Raw genomic sequence first — 12,260 nt, 5'->3', positions numbered from 1 at the left:
ATAACAACATGTAAGTATTAGGTTATAACATCTCAATATAGTGTTATAATAACAAATTAATACTATGTTATAACAACAAATCAAAACTGTGTTATAACAACAAACCAAAACTATGTTATAACACCAAATCAATACTATGTTACAACAACATGACAGTATAATATTATAACATCATGTTAGTATAATGTTATAACAATATGTCAATACAAGGTTAAAACAACATGTCATTATAATGTTATAACAACATGTCAGTATAATGTTATAACAACATGTAAGTATTAGGTTATAACAACAAATCAAAACAATGTTATAACAACAAATCAATATAGTGTTATAACAACAAATCAAAACTATGTTATAACAACAAATCAATACTATGTTACAACAACATGTCAGTATAATATTATAACAAAAAGTCAGTACTATAATATAAGAACAAATCAATATAATTTTATAACAACAAATCAATATAGTGTTATAATAACAAATTAATACTATGTTATAACAACAAATCAATACTATTTTATAACAACATGTCAGTATAATGTTATAGCAACATATCAATATATTGTTAAATCAACATGTCAGTATAATATTATCACAACATGTCAGTATAATATTATAACAACATGTCAGTATAATGTTATAACAACATGTCAGTATAATGTTATAACAACATGTTAGTATAATGTTATAACAACATGTCAGTACTATGTTATAACAACATATCAGTATGATGTTATAACAACATGTTAGTATAATGTTATAGCAACATGTCAGTACTATGTTATAACAACATGTCAGTATAATGTTATAACAACATGTTAGTATAATGTTATAACAACATGTCCGTATACTATTATAACAACAAATCAATATTATGTTACAACAACATGTCAGTATAATATTATAACAAAAAGTCAGTACTATAATATAAGAACAAATCAATATAATTTTATAACAACAAATCAATATAGTGTTATAATAACAAATTAATACTATGTTATAACAACAAATCAATACTATTTTATAACAACATGTCAGTATAATGTTATAACAACATATCAATATATTGTTAAAACAACATGTCAGTATAATGTTCTAACAACATATCAGTATTATGCTATAACAACATGTCAGTACTATGTTATAACAACATGTCAGTATGATGTTATAACAACATTTCAGGATTATGCTATAACAACTTGTCAGTACTATGTTATAACAACATGTCAGTATGATGTTATAACAACATGTCAGATTAGTGTTATAACAACATATTAGTATAATGTTATAACAACACATCAGTATAGTGTTATAACAACAGGTCAGTATAATGTTTTAACAACACATCAGTACAAATTTATAACAATTTGTCAATACAAGGTTAAAACAACATGTCATTATGTTATAACAACATATCAGTACAATGTTTTGACAACATGTCATTATGCTATAAAATTATGTTACTAAAGTGTGCCCATATATTAAAACATTTATCTTGATAATGTTCTAAAATTCAGTTTCGGAAGACGGAAATCGATATTATTGGCCTCCATCCTCCTCTTCATATCCTCCGTAGCGACTGCGTTTACAACAGAGTTCTACAGCTTCACCGTCTTGGAATTCTTGGTTGGGGCATCCAACCACGGCCTCTTCATCCTGGTTGTCGTCATGGGTATGTAACCATTTAATAATGCAGTCATGACCTCTGCGTCTAAGTCGAATACGCCAGTAAAGGATACTGCTGCAACATCAATATACGCTCTTGTGGTAGGTGAAAACGAGTATTTATTTTCTTGAAATTAATCATGTTTCACGACGTTGAAATATGATGAATCGGGGAGAAGCAAAGAATTGTGTGTCCCTACCGCAAGAGCAATACATATTTTATTTTACTGATATAGAATCATAACACAACCTTGAAAATGACCAGGCTTCTGCGCCATTGTTGTCATCTGCATCAGTCACTCAGGACTCATGTGTTGTGCCTGTTGCTTCTTTGTACAGATACTTCGAATAGTGGAAATATGACCTGTGGAAAACGAGTGCGTGATAATATTAAGTATAATATTATTGAAATAGTGAAAGTTTGCATCATTTGCGTGTTACTTCAACTCCTCTCACTATGTTTACCGCCTCATTGTGTTTTTTGATGATTCTTAAGTTTTGAAAGAATGAGCTGGTTCCGTCTTTGCAGTTATGACTCTTATCTACCTTTGTTGACAGGTATAGAATTGACTGGGCCCAATAGGAGGATGCTGGCGGGCGTTCTAATGCACTTAGTCTTTCCTGTGGGATTGCTATACCTGACGGGGGCAGGCTTCATCCTGCGGAACTGGAAGACCATCCAGCTCGTGGTGGCGATACCGTGTATAGTACACTTGGGCCTGTATTGGTACGTATCCAGTGCAGACTTCGAAGTCAAGACATACATAATGTACATTTTATATACTATCATCACATTGTTTCAGGGGCCGATTACCATTGCAGCAGTAATAGGAATATCAAACTATTGTCGATCAACTTGCTCCATCCGAGTAGTAAGATCACTGCTGTAACAATGAAATTGCTGTTGAACGTTTTAAAACCGTCCAATAGATTATGGTATATCAACTTTATATATCGATATCAAAGTTGTAGTTTCTACCCTCTTTTCTACGCAAAATTATTCTATTTGACAAAGAACCACAAGTCCAAAAGTTTTCTTCTCTGTATAAAATTTGATATAAGACTCACAGCGTATACAGGATGTGACCTCACAGTATTCCAATAATTTCAAAAACAATTAATGTAACAATTCCGGTAAAAATAAAAATATTTTAACAGTGTACTTATTAAAGAGCTGTTGAAATATCAAATGTCATGTAAAAGCAAATATATTGAATTTACGCCTTTAATGCAGTTTAGAAAAACGCGTGCACTGTTAAAGAATAATAAAATATTGCGATATTTTATGATACGTCTTGCTTCTCCTGATCTAAAAGACTCAAACAGCGCATGCCGATTCGATCGTGGTTGATGAAACAAGGACAATTTTCGTCGTACAGTGTAGTTTCTTAAGATATGGAAGACACTGAATCCTGGTTCATGTATGTGAGCTTTTTACCATAAAGTGTTAAGTATCTATTACTACTGCAATGAATGGCATTCCTTTCATCGGGTATTTTATTATGTGAGTTAATTCAAAACATTTGACAATACTGAACACCAAACTGGTCAACCAAAATATGCACCTATAACAATATACAAAATGCATATGCAACGAACAATACCATTAAAGGAGATGTATATGTGTATATATATAAATCTACAGTTAAGAATCAAACAGCAAGTATGGAATCTACCAAAAAACAATAACACAACAAAAAAAGACAAGAAATATATATATTTAAAAAAAACAAAAAAACCTGTGCATGTCATTAATGTCACTCATTTTTGGGTGACTATATTCAGTCAGCCAGCTGTGAAAGACAAGCTGCAGAAGGAACTATAATGCCACTTGTTTTATTATCAAACCACATTTATCAGGGTGCAATGTTTTGGTTTCGCTGCCTAATAGGCGTCATTAAAACATTAAACAAGCACTTGACTGTATCTCAGAGATTGAAGCTGGACATGATTGAAAGTCAGAATCAGAGCATCATGAAGTCTGGGATTTAAGTACCTTTTGAAATTGATATGTTACAAACAATATCTTGGATAAATGAGCTAATGCGTCATTTTATCAGTAAGATGGTATTGGAACTGGTAAGGAGGCATCCCGAGGCATCCCGAGCTTCTATCATTCAGGTGATTTCTAATGGCAAATGGTTGTCATTTATCTCCCTCTTTCATCCGGTACGGGGCAGCACCGTTGTACAAACCCTAAACTCTTGGACCAGGATATCTACATATTTGAGGACTGAATATGTTACTTTTTTACTACCACTCTACCAATCGATCTACCATTCATATAAACAAATGCTGGTCCATCATCTATTATAAAACATGCACTTCTTCCACATAAGTATATAAGTATTTAAAAAGTCACTCTTAAACAAAAGCCAGTCTCACAATTATTCTATTAGAACCGGATGACCATTTTGCCGCGTAGAATTAAAATTAAAACACAGCTCTTTTAGACGGGACTCTTGTGTTAGCACCTACCTTAGACTAACGATATATGTTTAATTGGATATACAAATATTATAAGATACATTTGTACTACATCCATTTCGCCACCAAAAAATAAGACAAATGCAAACTTTGGTCGGATAAATTGAATCCGCATAGTAATTGGCTAATTGATTTAAAAAGGATAAGAGAGATAAACAAAATACACCCTATTATCACACATTAGATCCGGGATATAAGTTCAGACTTTGTAATAATAAACATAACACGTGATGCAAGTACAGCATTTGTAAAATTATAAAAGAGGTTCAGTGGTTAACCAAATGGTGGCTTGATATACACGTTATAGTAGTTCCAATCGATTTCCACTGTGTTTATCCATATATACTTTACCACGGTACACATGTGGTGACCGTACTTTAACAATCAACCAATTAAATGTGCATAAGGATTCGCAGATATTTACAGAAATGTATGGCACTCTTACAAAAGCTATTATACGCCACATACGTAAATGAAAACATGATAATTTTGAATTGTAAATAAACCAAAGTTGGAACTCAAAATCAATAAAAACCAGCAGGAAAAGAACATAAATATATAACTATTTAATCTCATATACTTGAAAAAGTACAGAGACAATAAGACCATATGTCCAGAAGTGTAAACTTCGTCAAGAAAACGCGCAATGCTTATACAGGTAAACTGTTAGTGACAAACACAACAAAGAAACACTGAGGAGCACTGTACAACACACTAATAAAGACATAAGGAAAGCACGTTACGTGTATACGCTTTTAGAAATACCCGGTAATGAACCATGTTTAGAAGTACACGACACAAGCTCTTTGTTAAGATTAAGTCAATACAAATACATGACCAAACGATACACCTACACGCATATACAAAGTACATGTGTTGTCAATTGTTTCGAATGAGGTTCTTACTCTTCATGGTATTTGATTACAATGAAGGTTGTAGATGATCATACTCATATACTGATAAGCAAAAAAATTCTAATGGTTAACATTTTTATAAAAATTGTAAAAAAAAAAAAAAAAAAAAAAAAAAAAAAAAAAAAAATGTTTATTCAAAAACATTTGGCCCCAAAACTAATTAAAAAATTATGATATATTTATTCAGATGGCTTATCGGATTCAATAAACTTTGTCTTGTAACTTTCAGTTTTCAAATCATCTTTGTGCTACAAATGTATGATATATGGTGCATAGAAATCTGTCTAAAAGAATTAATCGTTTACCTCTCCAATGTAATTTTTCCTGTTATAAATAAACGTTAATGTAATCGTCATTTACAAAACGTAACGACGCAAAAAAAATCTAAAACGTAAATAGAATGCTGGAATTAGCATTCCGTACCTGATGTTTGCTGAAGGGATATCCTAAATATCTTGAAATAAACAATTCCCGGAGATGGTGGATGACAGTTAGCCTTGGTTAATTTATAAAGATACCACTTAGTCAAAGTACTTTAATATTTGAGACAAAATTTATATATGTCATAGAATATACTCTTTTGTATTCTATCAATTCGGGAACAAGTATGTTGGTTCAAGATAAAGTAACTATATTTTACTAAAGTGGGGATGTTGTTTTTTGCCTTGATAGTACAAAATGACATTAATAGTCTTCGATCAGAAAATATCAACAGTAAATTAGAGTTGAAAGTAAAATTAACAGATATGTTCTTGAAATTACATCTACATGTAAAACAACTGATGCAATAAAGTAAAAGTGTTTTTTTTATAGAATGACATTTAACAAAAAATAAAGATATACAGCTACATGTATCGACAGTAGTCATAGAGTCTTGTTTACTGACGAACACCAAGATAGCTGTTATGGTGTTGTAATTATTAGGTCAGGTAACGAGTAAAATTCCTTTATATATATATATATATAACTAATCAATTGTTACATATATATATATAATGTAACAATGGATGCATACATATATAACTATGGATACACATACATATAACTATGGATACACATATTTATAACTATGGATACACACACATATATATATATGGATACATATACATATAACTATGGATTCACACATATATACATATGGATACGCATATATATAACTATGGATACACATATATATATAACTATGGATACACACATATATATATAATTAAGGATATTTTAACCTTATTGCTAGAACTCCTTTTTCGTTATAGGCAAATGGAAGATAAATATACGTTTTTTTAAAAAACACTTTAACAAAGTAAATAAGATATTGTTAGATAGGATGAAAACCCGAACAAAATGGACGTCCAAGTTATACCATGATACAAATTAAAATTGCAATTACCAGCATGCTGTCATCCAGTTTAGTAAAACGCCATTTACAGGAACATATGACACTTTTTTCATAATATGCTAACCAAAGATGTTACAACATATTTTTTCCACAGGTCTCTATATGTACTTAATCAGAAATTCTCGTAATTAAGAGATTTATTTCGAGCCCTTTTTATTTTCAAGAGATCATTATTTTCAGACGGTGCTTAATTGAGGGTTTTACGTTCATTATCTTCTTAAATCTTGACGATGTGTGTCTAAGAGTTTGGGGATGAAATTATTCCGGATGCTGGGCAAGTTCTCCAGGAGAGCTAGCCAAGCTCAGCTGGATATAACTAAAAAGCACAAGGTAATTGGTATAGCAGGTAAGCTAAGTCATGCTTTAATGATCTTGTGTTTCAGATGTACTTTGTGAAATATTGCTAATGAACCAAATTACCTGACTGCGCTATCCAATAAGTTCATACACACAATATATACATGTCAAATAAATATTAATAAAGCTACTTTTCAGAAAGAATGAAGAAAAAACCAGAGTTCAAAACTATTGATTTTTAAAGCTGAAAGAAACTTTCAGCGTTTAGAAATAAAAATAAAAAAATCTTTTTTTTTATGAAAGGTAAATTACCTCAATTTTAAATGTATATGTAAAGTTTAATTTCAGGCTAAGCAGGTACTGGTTCTTTTGCATTATTATTGAAAAATGTATTTCTCATAAATAATCTTCATCTATATCATTATATGATTATCCTACAAGTCTGTTTTATTTGAATATTTCTTTTCAGTCAGACGAATTGTCCAACGAAAGCAAAATCAAAAGTTTTCTTCATAAAATTCTTAGCATTATTTCTAAGCTTCACTGATCAACATTGCCTATGAGTAAATGATACAGAACTTGCAACCTATCTAAGAACATTCTGACTGCACACAACACCAGTTCACATCCTCAAAACCCAAAACATTTCACAGATATGGTGAAAACAATCTAAAAATATATTCTTATCTATTTATTAAAGAATGGCACTGATAGACGACTTTTCGATGAATCAATTTAACATGGAAATAAGAATAATTGTGAGGTATTTTGTTACTTATGGAATGTCGAAGGATTCCCAAACTACTGTCAATAACTTTTATTGTGCGTTGCAAACAAAATTTCGGTAACGAAACCGTTAATAAGCAATTTTTGAAAAAAAAGAAACACGTATGCTCTGAAACTTACTACGGGCATTTTCGGAGTTAATATAATTATGATTTGTTAAAAAAATGAAACGGAAAAAAAACCAAAACCAAAAACTTATTTTAACTAACAATCTCGCCTATAATCATTATCACAAAAGCAGATACCTGATTACTGGTTTCCAGTTAAGCAAATCCCGTAACAATTACTAGTACATCCTAAATGACGGGAAGATCAGTTGAGTTTACTGTAGATACCAAAACAGTGGAATCCTGTAATGTTTTGCCAGCAACGAAAGCGATCCATCGAATAAAAACAACAACGCGTTTTTGGAATTCTTTTGACGACCTATTTTCATTACATCATTTCATATTCAGAAGATACATCAACATCTTTTTTTCAGTTGACAACATCAATAAGTAGCTCTATTCACTTGAAATATTTACTACAATCTCTTTGATATCATTAACTTAAGCGTATACACCATTCAAACTTACAATGATTCAAATATGCCTGCTTCCAATACTTTTCATATCATATACATGTAGGAACAAGCGCACTATATTACTATCCTGAACATCAATGCCTCCAAGTCGCTTGTCCCTCGACCACTTTTTTAATACGAGTAATATGACCAATACATAAAGTTTTCTCACCATTTCCGCTAAACAGTACCTGCGGTTAATGTTCTGCGCAGTATATGTCAGTGTTTCCTCTCCCAAGGATTGTGTTTTTTTAAAGAAGAGAAGATTGCGCTAAGAAGGTAATGCGCGTCGAAAACTTTAGTTGAATATTTGGTTCTTATAGTGATATGCGTTTTGCCATAAACTCTTGCCGTTCTAATATGTTGCCGCGAAGAAGATAAAGTTACTATGGCATTAGACGGCAATATCTGCGTCAGTATATGTCGGTATTTACTCTCCCAAGGATTGTTTTTTTAACAAGAGAGTAGCTTGCGCTAAGAAGGTAATGCGCGTCGAAAGCTTTAGTTGAAGATTTAGTTGCTTATAGTGATGTGCGTTTTCCCATAAACTCTTGCCGTTCTTATCTGTTACCACGAAGAAGATAAAGATACCATAGCATTGAACGGTGTTCAACATAAATTGAATACGCCAAATAGTTATCTGTAGTTGATCAAACAGATCGTATACATCTTCCCTTAACACATGAACAAGTTAAACAATTAAGATAAAAGAAATGTCTTTCGAAAGTATGAAAATAACTTATCGTTTAGTTTTAATCATTTATCATTTGCAAATAACTCACTTTAATTTTCCTTCGTCAAGGTTACCAGGACGATGGGGGCTCCTGTTTGCGTTGCAATTTAATTATGTTGTTTTATAGTTTGTACGCATACATGCATTAATATGTTACCTGATATGTTTTAATCTCATTTTTCCTTTGTTTGTTTATTTTAATTTCATATAGTTAAAGAACGAATTAGTAAATGATGTACTACAAACAGAAATTTGACTGGCTAACCTTGCTTTGTAGGGTTATACCCGAATCTCCCAGATGGCTTATCAGCCAGGGAAGATACAAAGACGCAGAGACTATCCTCAGGAAGGTGGCCGAGAAAAACAGGAAACCGTATCCTGAAAAAATAGATCTAAGTCACATAGAACAGGTGAAGCCGGGGCGAGTCTGGCAATTGTTTTCCTCGAAAACGTTGGCGTGGAGGACCTGTATCATATTTCTCAATTGGTAAGACTTTGTGTTCCGAATTAACGTAATCATATTGTCTTGTATTATATATATATATATATTAAAGAATAATTATTGCAGGAATAAGATTTAACACTTGCCCATAAAGGATTTGTTCTTCATAAACAACCAATGTACAGACCGGATAAAATGACCGGGATTCATCTGTCGCCCGATTAAAGGGACATTTAGTACAAACCATTTCTGCTGTTACGTTTGTAACAATTTTGATATAACTTCTTATTGCTATTTTATGCAATTTTTTCGGTGATATCTTTCTCAACATCGTAGTTACAAAAGGAGCTAGTTGTCACAATTATCTGACCAGGTGAGTTGTTCTTGCTACGGTGATAAGTTCTGGCTTACCAGTATAATGACATTTTTTTTTTTTAATTATGCTATTATTAGATGAATTTGTCGTCACATGATACTTTTGAAATCAAAGCCAATATCAACATGAAAATAAACTTGTGTTAACTTCTCTATACGATATACGATAACTCAAAAAACTATGTTCATTGTATTTCAAAATAAACTTTTATTTATCGAATGCATCTTTATTTTCGCAGGTTTTCAGTTTCGCAGATATTCTTTGGAACGACCATACATATGAGTAATCTCGGAGGAAATTTCTACTTGAAATTCCTGCTATTGGCGGTTGTTGAAATCCCTGCCATAGCATTAACGATCGGCCTTCTGTCAAAGTTTGGTCGTAGAAACGTGCTTGCTTTCTTCATGATACTCAGCGGCGGGTCCAACCTGATGACCATCTTCACCGTATTGCTAGGAGGAGAAAGTAAGTTGTGCACTTTCCGCTTACCTGTTCTAGATTTACGGTGTACAATATTCACGGCGGATTTAATTTTGGTATATTCGAGGTCACCAAAAATAACGCCATATAAATAGTACCAGCGAATATGAACACTTTGAGTTAATATATCTTTGAAGATATATTTATACACTATAACACTTTTGTTTATCCTTTAACTAGCGAATAATGAAGATAAAAAACAATTTAACATTGTAGCAACCATATTAAACTCGTATAAAGAGCTCTTCCTATACATGTTTCCATACATTAAGACGCATATACATGCCTTACGTTAGGAGAGTTTTGTTGAAGGACATTTTTCTATTATGCGCCCCAATGAATATGTAAGTTAGTTAGGATAAACATATTTCTGAACAATGATCACTCACGCCAAGACTTCAAACATGTTCGTCTGCGCACAGTTGGGGGGCTTCACCACACCATGATTTATCTTTACGTGCTGCTGTGTGTTATACATACCGCATTGAATGTATACGTACAATGTACTCTCTTGCAGCCTTTGAACCGTACACCATAGCGCTGTGCTGTGTTGGGAAAGCAGGGTCAACAGGAGCGTTTGCTGTTATTTACATTTTCTCTAGTGAATTATTCCCGACTGTAGTCCGCACAGGTGGAATGGGGGCAAGCTCATGTGTGGCACGTTTAGGAGGAATGTCGGCACCTTACATTGCTAAGTTGGTAAGTTATACGACAACTGATAAAAAGACTTGTCAAAGAAAAGACTTATTGCTTGGTTAACGTCCTGCGCTTAAAATAATATCACCGTATACCGATAACGTCAGATTTTTTTTAACATATAAAGGTTTTGTTATTTAATATCCTTTTTAAGTTATAGAAACAGTCATGAAAAAAGAACAAGCACTTTGGCTTAGTTTTATAAATAATTGAAAATATGTGTCTCAAAACAATAGAAAGAGTTTTCCATGCATTATACAAATACAATAATTCATCGCGGAAGTTATATCTGTAACTTATCAGCACATGACAAATATCGGGGAGAAATCATTTCGTTTTTGTCAAATATTTTACAGAATCTTTTGTTATCTTGAATAATAATGTGTTCAAACAATACTTCTAATGAAATTGATTGGAAATGAAATTAGTTTTGAGAATAATGGGACGTCAGACAACGAAACTCATATATGTCGTAAAAACAGTGTCATGGATACATTTAACCGACCACAAAAAGTTCCTTCGAAAGATTACCCGAGTTGTCTTCCATTGTTCAATATGCTACCAATTGACAAATTGTTCGTCGTGTTTAACTCATTCACCCCTGAAATTTCATGATGGTGTATTCCAACCTCTGAATTGGAAGAGGTTAAGTGTGGGTTCATGGGTGAATGAGATAAATTAAATCCTATTTATGACTTCTTGGATCCTATTATAACTTGTGGACTTGTATGCTATTATCGTTGTTGTTTTGATTTTATTTTCGCTTTTTCTTCTTTCAATTAGGGTTCCTTGGTAGGCAGCCATTACGGACAGGCACTACCTCTGGTGATATTCGGCGTTATCAGTGTGGCGGCAGGCCTGTTTACATTGCTTCTACCAGAGACTCTTCACAAGCGACTTCCAGACACTATAGATGAAGGGACACGATTTGGAACGTACGTCGTCTACTTTTAGGACAAAACTAAAACATAATTATCAATTACCCACGCAGAATAAATTTACTCTGATGAACCCTCATATACATGTAACCTGTGTATCTAAGCATGGCATTGGCTATCCATATTTCGGTGTTATATCGGGTGACAGTTTGCATATTCAGATAATTGGATGTTTAACAAATATTCAATATGCATATTTTACTTATATCATCTTCCTTCAAATGTAATCGACTCATAGTTCAAATTTCAAACGAACTTTCGTTTATACCCGGCTGATAATATATTGTTGATGACCTTTGTGTGTGAACGCTAGAAATCTGATAGATTTTTGTCTAAACAGTAACTAACAGTTTACAGCGAAATAAGGTTAAAAAATATTCCACATGTCTTTTCTGAACATGGGGATTTGATTTCATGAAATTTCATTTTCGAACTCATAACAGAAAGACGTAATAGCGATGATAAAAACGAAAATACAAAGA

At 32.5% G+C, this 12,260-nt stretch overlaps 1 protein-coding gene across 1 annotated transcript in view; it reads left to right on the top strand.

The window, feature by feature from the left end:
* The window catches only part of LOC110457738 (organic cation transporter protein-like), a 30,115-nt gene that overhangs the window by 15,728 nt on the left and 2,127 nt on the right, over nucleotides 1-12,260 (top strand). The window contains exons 5-10 of the mRNA XM_021509122.1: nucleotides 1,524-1,678; nucleotides 2,230-2,398; nucleotides 9,124-9,333; nucleotides 9,903-10,129; nucleotides 10,662-10,843; nucleotides 11,624-11,775. Of these exons, the coding sequence (XP_021364797.1) occupies nucleotides 1,524-1,678; nucleotides 2,230-2,398; nucleotides 9,124-9,333; nucleotides 9,903-10,129; nucleotides 10,662-10,843; nucleotides 11,624-11,775 (1,095 nt within the window). The remainder of the gene's footprint in view (nucleotides 1-1,523; nucleotides 1,679-2,229; nucleotides 2,399-9,123; nucleotides 9,334-9,902; nucleotides 10,130-10,661; nucleotides 10,844-11,623; nucleotides 11,776-12,260) is intronic.

Source organism: Mizuhopecten yessoensis, unplaced genomic scaffold (assembly GCF_002113885.1).
Source record: "Mizuhopecten yessoensis strain PY_sf001 unplaced genomic scaffold, ASM211388v2 scaffold9301, whole genome shotgun sequence".
Lineage (NCBI taxonomy): Eukaryota > Metazoa > Mollusca > Bivalvia > Pectinida > Pectinidae > Mizuhopecten > Mizuhopecten yessoensis.
The sequence above is the reverse complement of the archived record's forward strand: the minus strand, read 5'-3'. Positions and strand labels throughout refer to the sequence as shown.